The 17,488-nt window shown below is 44.9% G+C and overlaps 1 protein-coding gene across 2 annotated transcripts in view; it reads left to right on the top strand.

The window, feature by feature from the left end:
• dbn1 (drebrin 1) overlaps positions 1-17,488 on the top strand; it is a 62,187-nt gene that overhangs the window by 33,853 nt on the left and 10,846 nt on the right. The window contains exons 2-8 of one of the 2 annotated variants that reach the window (XM_026328193.1): positions 11,951-12,006; positions 13,035-13,147; positions 14,288-14,362; positions 15,562-15,705; positions 15,879-15,956; positions 16,686-16,837; positions 17,099-17,156. In XM_026328193.1, the coding sequence (XP_026183978.1) occupies positions 11,951-12,006; positions 13,035-13,147; positions 14,288-14,362; positions 15,562-15,705; positions 15,879-15,956; positions 16,686-16,837; positions 17,099-17,156 (676 nt within the window). Of the gene's footprint in view, positions 1-11,950; positions 12,007-13,034; positions 13,148-14,287; positions 14,363-15,543; positions 15,706-15,878; positions 15,957-16,685; positions 16,838-17,098; positions 17,157-17,488 lie in introns of both variants that reach the window. The other variant, XM_026328192.1, reaches the window with a different exon arrangement.

Raw genomic sequence — 17,488 nt, 5'->3', positions numbered from 1 at the left:
ATCAGGATCTGATGGTTTTAAGGCCCTTTGCGAGTAGTTTGTAACCTACATCCTACATCTGGATCACCTTAGATCCAAAATGTGTTTTCGTGAGGTATTAATAACAGAGACCTCACAGCTAAAGGTGGAATGGCTGAACCTCCAGCTGAGCTCAGTAATTGGAGAGTGGGTGAAGCGGTGCCTCCGTTCTCCAGCCGTTAATTACAGCTCTTCGCCGTCACTTTGGGGACAACAACCGAGCTCGATGACAGGCTACCACCGCTCGCTCCGTCTCTTTCTACCGTCTGACGGGGAAGAGGCGGAGAACGAGATCAGATGCCTTTTTTGGCAGCCATCACTGTCTTCTTGTAATCTAAACATGACTTGTAGACTTTGTCTAGAAACAGGATTTCACCACTTGATTATATTTGGTCCATTGAAGACCTTCAGACTTCTCTGAGGAACCACCAAGACGTATTAGAAAATAAAATTAGCTAACCTCAACCCAAACCTCTTGTGGAAAAAATATTCACTGAATTCTTTGACTTTGTTTGGTGTTAGAGATTCTTTGCAGCCATAAACATCATCGATCAGCATCAAGTCTTGAAACCTTCACTATGGCACCAAATATGATTCATCCACTGCTGAAAATAGTCCCGGCCACAGTTTTCCACAGTTTGAGAAAGATTTGTCAGCCATTAAAAAATATGCTGAATTAACCATCAGCAGTTCTGGATTTATCATCAGTTACTTTGACATCAAATAAACTTAAAAAATTATAATTCTCAGGCAGTTATTGAGTTTTAAGAAGCATCTTTTTATAGGATTTCTGTATTCATGCAACTTGCAAGACTTTAGTTTCTTTAACAAGTGGGATGTTTTTCTGACGACTTGAACTTTGTTTGCCAGTTGGATTTTCATCCTCAGGACCAAAAAGCTCAAGTTCAAATGAACCAAATTTTCCATTAAAAAAAAAAAAAAACAACACAGCCCTGGTTAAATACCTGCTTATTAGCCCTGGATGTTCTTGTTTCACATTCAGTAGAAAGTTGAGTAGTTTTCTCTTAAATTCTCATTTTTGCAGTGATTTCCCACAGGATCCAAAACATTTGGTACTTGGCCCTAACTTTAACCATCACCTAAACCTACCCTGAACCCCGAAACCAGGACCGTCCAAAACGTCCTCAGTGATGGTATAAAAATAAAAGTTGTCCACACAGCTACACACACACACTCGAACACAGCACACACTCACTGTTATGCAAGCCTCCATTATTTGTGTGTGGGTTTCAGTGGCTCTTTGGAGCATGACATCATTTCTCTGGGCTGGTGCTACAGAGGGAGGGAGGGGGCAGGATGTCCGACCCTCAGTCATGTCAAAACACAGACCAGAACAGACCAACCTGATTAACTTTTAGCTGGCAGTTTATACTGTAGGTACAATGGGACTAAACTAATGCAGTGACTGGCATAAATCCTCCCTTCATGGAGGTGATAATGTTTCTGTACAGTGCAGCACAAACTGCAGCCTCCTAAATGATCATCCAGGTGAGTCAGCAGCTCGGAAACAGTCTGGACCCAAACTGAACTTTCTCACCTTCATGAAGGAGGATTTACTCTAGAACTGTTGGATTGCACTGACACAGGGGTTCCTAATAAACCGACTGGGTCTGGCACAGGGGTTCCTAATAAACCGACTGGGCCTGGCACAGGGGTTCCTAATAAACCGACTGGGTCTGACACAGGGGTTCCTAATAAACCGACTAGATCCCAGTGCTTTTCAAGCACAGAACAGAAACTTGACCTGACGATGCCCCCACATGAAACGATCAGTTCTTACCTTTGTCCTGAGGGAAATTTGACAATAAGCCCCCTAATAGTTTTTGATATATTCAATCTGGACCAAAGTGGTGGAGCAGCTGACATCTCTATCCCCTGAGAAAGAAGAAGACATTTCAAATGTCAATTTGCTGTGTGCAATAAAGCTTCTGCTTTTTTAATAAATAATGGTGCTGTCAGCTGAGCATCCATAATCCAGTTTTACAGCAGTTTGTCCATTTGACCAAGAAATAGTTTTTTTAGAGGGGAAACTGTGGAGTTAGTGTGTGTGAGTGTGTGAGTGTGTGAGTGTGTGAGTGTGTGTGTGTGTGTGTGTGTGTGTGTGTCATTTTCCAGCCTTTGATTCCAGTTAAAGCTGCAGTGTGTTAAATAAGTACAAACCCATATTTACAGTGTTAAACATGTTCGTTCAGATGTATTTTAATGTGCCCTCCCTGCTGCAGCGTTCAGCCGCATGTCAGCTGACCTACTTCACATTCAGTGTACAGTGTGTGCGTGTGTGCGTGTGTGTTGGTGGGCGTCATTTGGCACGTCGCCGTTCGGCCTCACACACTCACCGGATATTAGATGAAGAGAGAGCAGGAGATGGAGAGAGGCCGGAAAATGGAGTGTGTGTTTTTAAGTAGAGAGAGAGAGAGACAAGAAAAAAGGTCGAGAGACATAGTGTATGTACTGGAGGGCGAGAGGGAGGTACGATGAAAGCCCTCACTGGATGACTGCCCACAACGCCCCAGCACACAGTCTTCGATCACAACTCACAAGGAGTGTGTGTGTGTGTGTGTGTGTGTGTGTGTGTGTGTGTAGCCCTTTGAAATGCATTCATTTTGTTTTAAGTCGAGCTTTTACTACACAGACATCTCTGTTCGATGCTGCCACACACACACACACACACACACACACACGCACACACACATGCACACACAGAGCCAGACGGACCTGCAGCGTCTGAATGAACAGACTGTTCTTAAAAAAACACCCTAAGACTCGTGCATCTGGAGAAGAGATCTATATTTTTTTATGGCCAACAATTCCCATGGAAACAACAAAACCATCACTGGGTGTAATTGACCCAACAACTATTGTGACTGTGCATCAAAACCCAGTAAATCTCAAACTTTTATTGTTTCCAGGAACTATAAAACCACACAAATAGAGCGCTGGTTCCTAACACGGGGTCCCATGACAGGTCTAATGGATCACAAGGACACAAAAATCCTGCTGCACCACATTATCATTATCTTTGCCTTCTGTGCTTTATAGAAGAGTCGGAAGCCAAAACTAAGCACTGAGGCAGCAAATGTAGATTCATCCGCTGGTGAAAATAGTCCCCATCACAGTGAGCAGCTGCAGGTTTTGTTGTCGGCAGGAACCAGTGAGGCTGAAGCAGAGGAAGGAAGTGAGTGTGTTGAGAGACGGACAAACACATTGTTGGTTTCCTTCTTTTCATGGGATTTTTAAACCTCCAGACTTTAAATCTGGTTTACTCGCAGATCGCTCCCTGTTGCTCCTTTAAATCTCAGCTTCCTTTCTTTCCGTGTGTTCTGGGAGTAAACGGCAGAGTTTTGATAGTGACGTGTGCAGGAATCTCAGGAATGATATCTGATGTTTTGCTGCAGCGCTGTGGGTCACGAGCGGTCAGCCTCATGTTAACTCCGCACCGATCCTGATCACTGTTGTTTTTTGGGGTTTTAATATCAGTGGAGGCAGGTGACAGAAGAAATCCTTCATCCCAAATGGCAAAATGCTCTACCTGTATCCAAGCTGGTTCACCAGTTGAATTATTTTCTACGCTGTATGTAGAGAGACAGCCTTGCTGCTTGAGCAGAATCTTAAACAGAGAATTTAACTAATCTGTCAGGGTATTTCAGCTACTCCTGAAATAATGGGCTGGTACCCGAACTTCTCCCTGAGGCACTTCTGCCTTTGTCAGGGAAGCAGGACGAACGAGCAGAGCGAGGACGGATGAATACTGAATGCTCAATCAAACCCTGGAGACAATGCAGTGCCTCTGTCACACAGGCAAACACTGAGCTGAGAGTGTGTTGTGTAGCTGTGTATGTCTGTCACTGCTGAGTCAGTGTTCAACCAGCCCTACGAGTCTAGAGAGACACTCACATACAGCACTCAACCCTCGTTCTGGTCCCTAGAGAGCTGATTAGGGACCCAGGCAGGGATGGTGATGTGTGTGAGTATGAGATGAGGCCTCAGGGCCCAGAATGAGAAAAAAAATCCATCATGCTGACTGGGACAGACTTTGGGCCACTGCTGAGGCTGATCTGGATGTCCGGTTCTTCTGCAGTGCTGTCGGACTCCACAGCGTTTGATGAGGTCCAGGACAAACTAAACACTCCTGTCTGGGAACACAGAGGCTCTAGACCTCTTTGGCACATAAACATCCTAGACTGTATAGATTGTTCTACACTTAAATAAACATGTTCCGAAGAAATAACATGATCGACCTCTAGACACTCTAGACCTCTGTTTGTGTTCTTGACTGATCTAGCTGACGAACATGGTCTCATTCATCAGTCCTGAGGTTCTGAGAGTGGAGTACAAAGACTCTAGACCTCTAGCAGAAAAACAGAAACACTCATTTGTGACAAGTGTAGACTTCCTCTAGACTTCTTTTGACTATAAACATTATGTTGATAGACCGACACCTGAACGTTCTAGACCTTTATGGAAAATAAATATTAGTTTTCTTTAGCTGAAACACACCAGGCCTGCTTAGCAGATCAATATTCTAGACCTCTACTGTAGATAAACAGCATAGATCAGTGTGAACTCTCAGATCTAAATCCTAGGCTCCCCTGGTAGATCAGTGTTCTGCAACGAAACAGTTTGCAGAGCTCCACCAATTGAGTTTTGGTTATTGGAGTATTGTTCCAAATAAATTCAGAAAACTAAAAAACAACTTTCTGTTCTGGGAGTTGATGTGGATAAACTGAGATGTTCCACATTCATCTTCATTTAACTTGTTTCTATGCTTTTAGTGAAATCACCTGATCGATGCCTGAAATGTTTCCAGCCTGGGGCCAGAAAGGGAAACGAAACCAACTGTTTAGGGACCAAAGTTAATTTCCTTTTTTTAGCGTCTCATTGTTCATAGATGTTACATCTAACTTCTCTGTTTCATTTGTGCTGGTTTTGTTTTGGTTTTGAGAAGATTTACTTTTGGATTACTTTGAAATCTCTCTCCTCAGCTCGGGAACAGAGATCTGTTGACAACTTCCCTTCTAGGAAACACAACTTCTGTGTTTTTTGTTTTTATCAAAATCTTCTTTTCACAACAGGATGACCCCAGGTTGCTCTTTGTCTTTCTGCTCAAGTCTTTGTCACTGTTGACAAGTGGAAAGCCAAGCAAGAGTGGTCTTTAGCCAGTGTTCAGATAAATACATGGTTTTCCGAGAACATGAATGTACTGTCTCTTTCAGAAATCGCCAACAGCTGCTGATCTCAGCAGTTTTCTTTTCAAAAACCTAATCAGAGTCAGCCTTTACAAAGAGCTCACTGCCAAACATGGAGGCAGCAGCTGAACTGAGCAGTACGTCTATTTTCTTACCAGATTCTTGAGTCTTGATGGAAAATGTTCCCTCAAAAATTTCCCTGCCTCAGCAGCTACTGGTTTGGCAAGATAACACTGGTTTCCATCTGGTGAGCCCATTACTGGGAGAGCAGCAGCAGTGGAGCTGTAGATGTCGGAATAAACTCTGGATAAAAGACCTGAACTGTGTCAGATCCTTGTAAAAAGTTCAGTCGCGCTGATATTTCATGTTTCTTTTCATGTGCTGCACTTTGACTCTTCTCCTGCTGTCTCCCGACATCAAGCGTTGCTCAGACACTGGACTTTTGTTTCAGAACCAAAAAGTACATTGAAAGAAGGGTCGTTTTAGCATAACGTAACTCACGAGGACAAAAGATCCTGCTGCAGATGATCAATCCCTTGAATAAGATGACGTGTGTTCAGTTTGTCACAGTGTTTCATGAACATGTGTTTCCAGAGCAGAATGGAGTTTTGTTTGTGTGGACCCAACTCTTTATCTTTGTGTTGCTGGAGGAAACGTCTATCACCCCGGGGATGTGGACTCTGTTTGAGATCTGACCGCTGGACGACCTCTGTATCACATAAATGATTTGTGTCCATGTGTTTGTCTGGAAACAGAACAAAACTGTGGTTCTCTTTCTGACATATATTCCAGTAAACCAGCCTGGCATATGGTACTAAGTACTGTACAGTACTAAGAGCTTTTTTTTGGTCCTGGTTGAAAGACCCTTGTAGCAGCAGATCTGGGTATGACCTGGGACCAGGACAGATTTCTACTCTTCAGACTGTTTTATTTGATGCACAGCTGCTTGTGTTCAGAAATCATTTAACAATTTAGATTTTTTTGTTGTTGAATGATGAATTAGAAACCCAGCCAACATGTCCATGTGGGCCCCATCAGGCTTAAGTTTGGGCTGCAGATATGGGCCCCAAGTGGGTTTGTCCAGGGTTCAAGTGGGTTCTGACTGAACTTCTTGTGGGGCCCAAGTGGTTGACTTACATGCCCCATATATGGGTGAGTTCGGTCCCATATGGGCAAATACAAGTGGGGCCACCATGGAAACTGTGGACAAACCCACTTTGGACCCATATTTGCAGCCTAAACCTGACCCTTATGGGGCCCACATGGACATGCTGGCTGGGAAATGAGGTTTACCCAGCTCTACCTGTAAGAAAAGGAAAACTCAGTTTTTATATGTTGGACTTCAGTAGTGATGAAGTTGGAGATGATGTACAGAACAGAATCTGACCCATGACCCAGATGTGACTAAACAGGGCACCTTTAAAGGCCCAAAACAGATAAAAGGGTCTCAGCCCACTGACTGGGAGTTTGCTGTTGTGTCAGCTGGACTGGTATGACTGCAGAGCCCGCAGCACTTTGGGTTATTGTTCAGCTCCACAGAGGCCACGTAATGGACTGTGTCTGGATTTCTCTTTCTTACCGCTCCCTGTAAAGCAAAAACTCTAATATCGTGTTGATTTGCACCCTCCCCTCCACCGCTCTGCACCACACACCACTGCAATGATGTGATACTCAGGGGAGGCCATTACCAGAGACATTTTCCTCCACTCATTATAATTTAATAGAGGCCCAGACAGATGCCGACTAATGCTCATCCTTTTGTCCTTTCTCTTTTCCTTCTCTGCTCTTATGACATGCTGAAGAGAAATATTTCTGTTATTTTAAGCTCGTTCCTTCTTTCTTTTTTCTGTTGGGGTCGTAACATCAGGCCTGTGACTAAGATTATTTTAGACCAGTGATGTCTGTGTCTGCACATTCAGTGTTCACATATTCCTGCTGCCCTGAGGATGAATCTTGTATAGTAAATCTTAATTTGTCCGTGTAATAACTAGTTAACGTTGTCTACAGCATGAGGGGCTGGTTTCTCAAACTATTTATGTTAATAACTGAAATATCAATAACAAGATAATAAAAAGAAGCTAGTATGATACATCCCGTCCTGGTTATGAGCTGACTTTGGGGAAGACATTTTGAAAATATAAAATACATTTAGAATATGAAAAAAATGAAATAGAACTAGAATAGAATAGAACTTTCCTCTGGTCCTCATCGTCTGTGAGTCTGTGATGATGTGCTGCTGTGGAAATGTCAGAGGAATAAACTCTACAACAGTCTGAGCCAGTGTTTACACAAATAACATGCACAGTGAACGACTGGGACAGGACGCCGCCTTCAGTTCCTTTCTTACTGTCTGCAGTTTTTCCTCCTTTAGGAAGCTCAGACCCAGAACGCTGCTCCATGAGGTGTTCACCATCTTAAAACCAGGCTGCGTCTGGCACATTCAGCCAAAATCAACATTTCATAGATTATTTCTCTATTGCCTGTTGATGTATTTGTGTAGTTGAGCTGAAGACAGTGCTGCACCTTTGTGCAGTGGATGCACAAACTGCACCAGCTCCGCTGCGTTCTGCAGGTAGACACAAAGCAGTCGTATCAGGTCCTGGTGGTGAAGAACAGAGCAGCTCTTCCATCTGTGCTCTCTGATCGGTCCTGGGTGGCTGCACATTATTCATCTTGTTTCCCGTCTCTGCCTTTCACAGCGCTCACTCACACTCTTACTTACTCATGGGATCAGCCTTCACATTTCTGCATTCCCAGGCTGACAGTGAGCAGGAGTCACGGCTGATACGTTACCCATAATCCCCTGCCCTCATGTCTGGCGGCCTCATTTCTTTCACATTAGGTCATTGTGAAATTTTCTTCCTCAATAAATCACATGACGTTATCTGACCACAGTCAATGCCAGCATCCTTAATCATCCCCCATAGTGCTCTCTGTCCCATCCCACAATGCAGTGCTTCTGTCCTCACGGCCCTTTGTATTTACGGTCTCTCTGTTCTGTCTCGAACCACACACATTTTTTCTTTTCCCTCTGGCCGATAACAGCCCAGGAGGAATCCACAGCTCAAACCTCGGGGGCAAATATTGGATTTTTTTGTGCTTCACTTCTCAAACTGCACAAATAAAAAAACACAGCCATGTACAGACTGCAGTCATATCTCCATCGTCTGTTTCAAATAAGACTTTTCTTGAATGAAAACGTCAGAACTGACATGTTTTGATTATTGGGGGATAATGCGACAAGCAGCAGTGACCTCATGACGTCTTCCTGCTCCGTTTGTCTCGCCTTCATTCGGTCTGGCTCCATAAATGTCTCTGGCTCAGAGTTTTGTCTCGCTCTCGTCTGTAAATGAGCCTCGGCGGTCGGCTCCTCTCCTGTGTGTCGGTAGAAAAGGCCGACGGCAGCTCAGAGGTTTTCAGGCACCATTCATCACATCAGTCTGGTGACGCGTGTCCAGGAGGCCCTGGAAAGAGAACCAGTGGACATGTTTAACATTTTTGCTCCCCAGGCCGGATACCCCTGTGGGGCTCTGGCAGCTTTACTGCCTTGTTTTGTGCTCAGCCTGTGGTACACTCAGGACTCCTCTAACTTCTACAGATGGTAAATTATACCAATTTTCATCAGGTTCTCATGGCAGCTGTGCAGTTCTCACCGAGCGTAAAACTGATTTTAATAAACACGCAGCTTTTTAGAGCTGATGGTTTCATGTTATTAGATTATGGTCAAACCCACATCCCTGATTCAGCCCTGTTCTCTCATCAGACACCCTGTGAGCAGCAGCTCCTGCTGCTTCAGTGGTTTTACCCTAATTCTTTCCAAAGTTTGACTCACTACTACAAATAATTGCTCTGTGTGTTGTGTCTTATTTCACTTTCATTATGATGTTTCCTTCTGGACGAGACCAGCTGCATTAACAATGATCTGTTCTTATGTGTGAACAAATAAACCTTTAATATGTCGCTATAAAACCTTTCACAAGAGGATCTGTAACATAGAGAAGATGCTGATAAACCCAGTGGGATCGTTTTAACGTGTGGGGTCCTACAAATGTTTTAATGTGTAGTATTAGGGCCAGCAGGCTGCTCTCAGACTGAGGGTGTGCCTATTTCATGGACGGAGCAAGAAGAAGATTGTGTGAGCACGATAAACGAAAGGATAAGTCATTTTCTGTATGAGCAGAGACTGAAACCAGCAATGAGTCGTCTACTCAGTTAATGTGTGTCAGGCTCCAGCCTGGATTAGCTGGTTGGTCTAGACTCTGTTGTTGTTCAGAAACCATTAAAAACAGACACAGCTGCACTGGGAGACGTTTGTTCATTACCAGACCCCAGAGCTGAGGATTCTTTAGAACGTTGCCCCGAACGGCCGTAAATTCTGCCATAAACAGACATAGAATCTGAAATAACTCGCACAACATCTCTGGTTTGGCCACAGTCCATTGTTCATCTGCAGCTGACTTCAGACCAGCTTTATCCTTCAATGCAGATTTACTCTTCTGCGTCACTGAGCATGCGGGACGTGCAGCACCACATGACACGTATTTGAGATTTGGGAAAAATGATGCAGTTTTTGTTAAATTGTAATTTTGCCGTGTAGTTCTCTTCTCTGGATCCTGTGTTGGACTGAGGGAAAGAGGTGGTTGTCAGGCAGGAAGTTGCCCCGGGTCTATGTATCTAACGCTGTAACGGCGAACACAGATGGTCATGTCCTGTGTCGTCTTCTCTTCTGCCTCAGAGTCAAGTGTAGAAAATGACCTGACTGAAATCCCGTCAGTAACATGATCGTCCCTTAACGCGATGCTCGTTCGTCTGATTGTTAGTGATGGCAGCGTTGGCTGTGGCGTCACCGTGCGTGGTCTTTGGGGAACTACAGCAGGTGCAGACAGAGTCATCCTGATGATGAGGGGTCCTCAGCCTTCTGTCCTTCATGTCTCCAGCACTCGCCCTCTTCTTTCCTCGCTCCCCTCAGGTTACCGGCTGCTGTTGCTGAGGTAACGATAAGGGATGCTTTCCGGTTGCCATGGCGACGCTCCCCATGGGGCAGGAGTGTGGGGAGGTTTGTCTCGACAGTGAGTCTCTGCGCCGCCGGTCCTGCACACAGGAGGCGGAGGCAGCAACAGAAATGGGACGAGGGCGAAGCAGCTTCCGTCCGTCTTTCCCCAGCACAGTAGCCAACCAGCCCACAGCTGCTGCTGACTCCAGCTCGTGTGTGTGTGCAGGACATTTCTGTTGTAAAAGAAAACACACATCTGTTCAGTTGACCTCATCATGCATTGGTTCAGACGGTGTCACGGGCGTGTTTACCATCTAATGATTCAGAGTCTTGTATGATTCTGAGTTTCATTGTGATTTCATGTTTTTTTTATTTATTCTTAGTTTTCAGTGACTGAATTAGAGCTGATACCAAATCATCTGACAACTTCCACGAGGAAACATTTTGGATTTGACACCACAGATGTAAAAAAAAAAACAAGGTGCTGAACATCAGCAGCTGCTTCCTGAAGCATCTTTTAAGGCTTCACTTCAAATTCCTTCTGTTTTAACCTGTAACGAGACCAGAGACGACGTTTGATTCTCTGTCTGGACGTTTTGCAGCTGTGGTTACAGGACAGCGTGTACTTCCAGGAAGTTCACACTTATCTCCATGAAAAGACATTTTCTCCATTTAAATATGAATGAAAAGTGTGTGTGTGTGTGTGTGTGTGTGTGTGTGTGTGTGAGAGAGACATGAGCTTTGGAGCTCATTGATGCTCTGGACTGATTTCCACGCGTCTGATTAGCTGATTAATTGAGTCCAATCTCTCGTTATTCTTCCTCCTGCTGCTGCTTGTTCTCTCCTCTTTCAGTCCCTTCCTCCTCTCATCATCATCATCATCATCATCTCCTTCTCTCCCATCGTCTTCGTTTCCTCCTCTTCCTCCAGGCTCAGCTGTTCTCACTCACTTTCCCGGAGCTGTTTCTAGGTCAGGAGGGTTTTATATGAATAATAAACAGCTGTCTGCTTCAAAGGGAATTATTTATAGACTTACTCACGTTCTCTCTGTCGCTCTGTTAATCTTAAACGCTTCCTCTTTTTCTTCTTCTATCGTCCTCCACGCACTCGTCTCTATTATCTGCCATTTATTTCATGAATTGTTCTGTTTTCAAATCAAACCCCCTCCGCCTCGTCTCTATCTGCCCCCAGTTAGTCATCGTTATCAATACAGACCTAGATATTGATCGGTATGTGATGTGCTGCTCGGTTTATTAGGAACGCCAGTCTAATGCAGAGTGGAGGTGACACTGTTCAGTTTTTGTTTCAGACAGGTGTTTCTATTATTTTGTCCACCCCATGTAAACACAACACAGTCAAATCAATGCTCAGAGACTGAGTCTGGGATATAAAGAGACACAAAGACGAGACAAAGTGCAGACAGAGGCTGGACCGGAGGGGGGGTGCCATGAGGTCAGACTAAAGCTTCAGGCTGAAACAGCATTAGATCATCTGGACTGGGACTGACTGGTACCCCCCCCCCCTCCAGCAGCTGTGAATCCTCCAGTCGACTATGATCAGCTATGTTCTCCTGTGGAGCAGTGAATTATTCCTTCCAGCCAGTTATTTTCACCATAAATCAACGTTTCCTGGCGTTTTATTTGGCAGGAAGTTGTTGACTGTTCAGCGTCTGGATATTGACTGTTTGTTAAGCATGTTACCGTTATGCTGATATGTGTTTTCTGACTCACAGGGCCTTGTACACATATGAGGACGACAGTAATGACTTGATACTGGCAGCGTCAGGAGGTACGTTTCTTCTTCTCTTCTCACGTTTCTCTCACAAACACCAGTCCTACAATCTGATCTCCCCCAGGTGTGACATTTTGCTGCTGTTCTCTTCATGTTTTATTGAACAGGGCTGCCTGCTGTCATGTTAACATCACATGTGGAGCTTGTTGTAATTTGCAGCTGAAACTCTGATGAGCTCTGCAGATTCTGCTGCTGCTTTGGGGGAAAATATCCTGTTCTTGGTCTCCTGGCTGTTACTGAGCCACAGAGGGCTGGATGCATTATTAGCCCAGTTAATGAAGCCCTGCATGATGATTACAGCTTAATGAGACTCCTCCTTGTTCGATGGGAAGATACTCACATGCACTAACAAATGTGTTTTTCTCCAGACTGTAATATTATCGATGGTTGGAGTCCTGTAAATGTGTCTGCCCGAAAAAACATCCAAGAACAAGGGGAACATTGTTGGTCAATCAGTCAGTCGACATGAGCTCTGTAGTCTCCCCTCTCTTCTGCATTATTCTGAATTTATTCTAAAAAGAAGATCTCTACCTTGTTCCAAAGACCACAGTTTTTATGTGCCGGAAAAATTGAACTTTTTGTGGAAAAATAATGTTTGAAAACACTTTTCCCAGCAGGATTTTTTTAATATGCAATAAAACGTCTCTGCTGGGGAACTTTAAGCTGGACGTGTCTCGTGGTGCAGCTTATTCTCCGAGTCTAATGTAATCACCAAGTTCTCCATGTAAAAATCACATTAGTGGAAGGAAGTGGAGCACAAACATGGCGCAGATGGAAGTTTGGTTTTGCCTCAGCAGAATGAACAGGAAATAAGTCCTGTAGCACTTTAACTTAACTTTGATTACAAAAACACTTTGGAGTCTGGACCAGTTCAGAGTGGGGCTGAAAATGATCTTTAGGCTTTGATTAGAAGACGAAACAGAATCAGGAGATGGACCTGAAGCAGAGCTGCCAGGACTGTTCCACGGTGGAGACTGGTCTGGTGTTTGCTCTGAGGGTGATGGGTCTGATGTTCTCTGCTGCAGGAGGCGGGCTGCCAGAGATCACACTGACCTTCGACAGCGGCCGGGTGATGTACGGCTTCTGCAGCCTGAAGGAGCCGAACGCCACTTTGCCCCGATACATCCTCATCAACTGGGTGAGTCACACACACGCACACACACACACACACAAACACACACACACACTCACACACACCCTTAAAAGTCGTCAGTGGTATCAAATCGCTAAGGGCACTGCTGCCAGGCTGCTCACCTCGACTTATTCACAGAGCGATTTTCTAAACTTGTGCACAAAGAAATAAAACTTGGAGCTGCATGTGGATCTAAGACCAGGATGCATCTACAGCAGAGCTGGTGGTCAAATCAGCTACAGTCCCTGTGTTTTCTGTGCAGCGGTGAGTGTTACAGGTGTTGAGCAGGTGAACCACATGAAGCAGAGAAACGTGTCCACACACTCATCGATGATGGAAATAAAATGGGAGAAATGAATCATTTGTGACTCTTGACAGCGGTTTCTGAACGTTTTCGCTTTAACTGGCAAAGTCTTTCCCACTGGCAGAAGCTTTTTTTTTTTTTTTTTTTGCCGCCCATACGAGCTTAAAATAACTTTTCACGTGACTGAATAAAAAAACTGTCGGACTGTGAGGAAACATGAAATCAGCAGGAACATGGAAGATTTTATCTCTGTGTCGTATATAAATCGAGATATTAGGAGACTCTGATGCATAAACGCTAGAAACCAACAAATCTGGTCATTAGTGAATAGACACTTGGTGGAAGCATTAAGATCCACAAGAGGATCAGACTGTGACAAACCGGGTGGGACCAGGTTAAAAATGCCCTAAAATATGCAAAGAGCCCTAAACGTGCCACTTCAGAGCGTCCTGTGTTTGTCTCTCACACAGATATTAAATAATGCGGGTACATTTTGTTACTGAGAGATAAATTGCCATGAATTCACATGAGATGGGGCAATTTTCTTGTTTCTTTCTCTCTGTAATTGCTGCTTATTGCATTTGCATTGTGTCGGTCTGAATGAGCTGTGATTACTGAATCACATCCAGCCTGGTGTGAGGCTGGAACCGAACACGCCCGCGGCCCAACAAAGGACCTAATGAACTGAAGGGAAAACTGTCCTCATGAATTTGAACATTTGGGGAATGAATTAGTGGATTTTGATTAAAGATTCAGGTCACCACATCTGCTGTTCCTTTCCCTCTCCTCTCCCCACTTCTCTCTCTAATTTTAGTGTAATAACCCACTTCTCTCCCCGGCAGGTCGGGGAAGACGTTCCGGATGCCAGGAAGTGTGCCTGTGCCAGCCATGTCGCCACCATCGCGGACTTCTTCCAGGTCAGACCCACCACCACGCTCTGCAGATTCCTAATCTAAATCCTGACAAGACGCGTGTGGACGATCTTTCATAGGGATCAGCGTTCACTTACATTCATGCAGAGACTCAGATGCTGCTGCTGTCGTGGTTTTAGTGTCTCCAGAAACAAGAACTAAAGTTATCAGATACATGTAGTGCAGTAAAAAGTACACGGTTTGGCTCTGACATGTAGTAAGCTATGAAGTAGTGAAAAATGAAAATACTCAAGTACAAATACTTCGGAGTTGGACTGAAGTATTTCAGTGAACTGGTTTATCCCTGAGATTCACGTTCTCAACGTCCACATCTTTCACGGTGCATGATGTTATGAAGGCAGCGTGATGATAATTAGATGTGAGAGGCTTCACATCATTGTTTCATTGTTTTTGCCTGAAGAAAGAAGGTTGTTGCTCCGACGGTGACGCTGGTTCAATCATAATTTACTTTTTCTAAAATAGTCAGATCTGTGGAGTATTTCCAACCAGAGAGGAGCTGCAGCACAATAAACCTGTAGGAGGATCAATCAGGAGTGTGTGTGTGTGTGTGTGTGTGTGTGTGTGTGTGTGTGTGTGTGTGTGTGTGTGTGTGTGTGTGTTACAGTGCATGACTAACACAAAACCAGTCTCTCTGAGCTGAGTGACAGTGTATTTGCACCTGTACACCTGGCTCACTGTGTATTTTTAGATTCATGGAGTAGATAAAAAGAGTAAGATTAAAGCAGAGGCGACGTGTTTTTTCGTGTGTGTGTGTGTGTGTGTGTGTGTGTTGAAGTGTCATTGGCAGTTTTCTCTCCCACGCAGCCTCGGCTTCATCACACCATCAGGCTTTTCAATGACCCTTTATGGAACAACTCACAATCCCACAGGTCTTTACTGACACGAACAGTCTGTTGCTGAACAGTCTGTAGCTGAGCAGCCAACAGCAAATCGAGACCTTGAGATTCTAAGTTACTTATTTATAACAAAACAGCAGTAGGATAAATGTCAAATATGACTTTGGTAAATGAGCTTTACAAGCTGCTCATTCTCAGGCTCATTTTTCTCTTGGAGTCGTCTCTGCCTGTGTGGACCCAGGCCATGATTACTGTCATCGCTAAATTTCACATTACTGATTGTATTTGTTCTTGATATTCCCTGGGTCAGATGTCACCTGTCATCATCAGGTTTCTGCCTCTCTCCAGGGGGTGGAGGTCACCGTCAACGCCAGCAGTCTGGACGACATCGACCCCTCGGCCATCGGACAGCGACTGACCAATGGGACGGTGGCGGTGGCGAGTCCGGTCCTGAGCCGGCTGAAAACTCGTGACGAAGAGCACGGAGACGTGGTAGGAAGAGAGAGAGACTCCTCACAGTAAACACACAGAACTGTAGTAAAATCACAAGCGAAGGTCCAGAACGTGATGATTAATGAAACAACGATGAAAGTGACAGACGACGTTTAGGTTCATTTTTAGGGACTGACCAGTAGCAAACTCTCTCCGTCTGTGTCGCGATGCAGGGCACCGTGTACCAGAAGACCAACGCAGAGGTGGAGATGAAGAAAATCAACAGGGAGGAGTTTTGGGAGCAGGCCAAGGTAAGTGTGTAGCATATAAGGAAAGGAGATAAGGAAAGGAAAGCATGAGTGAAGGAGTTTAAGACAGGATGGATCGTTCTGGGATCATGCTGGTGTGTTTCAGCTTCCACTGGTTGTGATAACATTGTGCTCAGTTTGTTTGGTTGTAGAACTGAAAGTGTTTGGGTCAAAGCTGAAACTGGAAGGTGGGTCTGGAGGTTTCCGCCATTTTTACTGATCCCCTTTGATTCTGCTCCAAATAAGTTTCACAGAGAAGTGAGAGCAAAGTGAGGCTCTTCACACTTTCACGTTTCTGGTTTTCTGTACAGACTCAACTAAATCTAGAGGATGAAAGTGAGTTAGTGAAGAATTAGTGAGCTCTTTGTTAACAAGGCTGAGGGGCTTCGATCTTCTCATCCAACTCTCAGCTAATTTTACTCCCTAAAGTGTGGAACTGTTCCTCTAAGTCTGATCAATCTTGGGTGCAGAAAGTGTAGGAACCATGAGTCCCTGTCATGTTTGGAGCTGAGTGGAAGTGAGGAACAGGCAGATGTTGGTGTTGTCCTCCAGCTGTGCGTCCTCCAGCTGTGTTGAGAAGAGACAGAAAACGACACCGTGCGTCGTGCAGCTGCAGGTCGTTCACCCGGTTTGACCTTCACGGTCTCCGACACCAGACGCCTGGTCGGTGAGCAGCAGCAGGTCTGCAGCGCCGGAACGTCTCAGCGTATGTTCTCTGCCTTTGCTTTCCAGCGTGAGGAGGAGCTGAGGAAGGAAGAGGAGAGGAGGAAGGCGGCGGAGGAGCGGCAGCGCTTTGAGGAGGAGCGGATGGAGCTGGAGAGGCAAGAGCAGGAGAACCGAGAGAGGAGGTACCGTGAGAGGGAGAGGCAGATCGAGGAGCACAGGTGAGGAGCAGACACCTCGAACATCTGCAGACTGGTCTCCTAAAAAAACTGAGGCCTGCTCATATTCACGTGGTCACGTTAGATTCAGAAATGTTCCCTGAAGACTGGAGATACGTCTGTGGGTCTGGTGTTTTTGTTTTGATCGAACCATGTTCAGATAAGAGAGGAAATTATCTGCCTGATGTATAAAGTGTAAAGTCACAGGTGTGTTGAGTGTTACCTGAGCAGTGTGTGTGTGTGTGTGTGTGTGTGTTGGTGCAGGAAGAAGATGCAGGAGGAGGAAGAGGCCAAAGAGCGGTTGCGGAACCAGGCCGCCATGGTAAGTGTCTGGTCTTTCTGTCTGTGCAGTCAGTGATTGTGAATCCAACACACTTTAATTTGAAAAGGTTAATATATTATTAAGCTCTTTCATTGACACTTGTACCTTTAGCGTTTTGCTGATTTGCTCTGAGCATCTTCCTGTTGTTAGCAGGCAGGAATCAAGACAGATACAGAGAGTCTCCTGATTGTTCTGAAGGGGGCGCTGTGACAACGGGCTGATGCTGCACAAGTTTCTGTTTGATGAAATAAGTTTGGAAAATTCATTTGCAGCTTTAGCTAAATATGTTCTGGAGAAAATCTGGGGCGAAGTTCCAACACATTTGCAAAAGT

Source organism: Mastacembelus armatus, chromosome 14, assembly GCF_900324485.2.
Source record: "Mastacembelus armatus chromosome 14, fMasArm1.2, whole genome shotgun sequence".
NCBI classification, from domain to species: Eukaryota; Metazoa; Chordata; class Actinopteri; order Synbranchiformes; family Mastacembelidae; genus Mastacembelus; species Mastacembelus armatus.
Note: the sequence above shows the minus strand (reverse complement) of the source record. Positions and strands in the feature narration are given on the sequence as shown.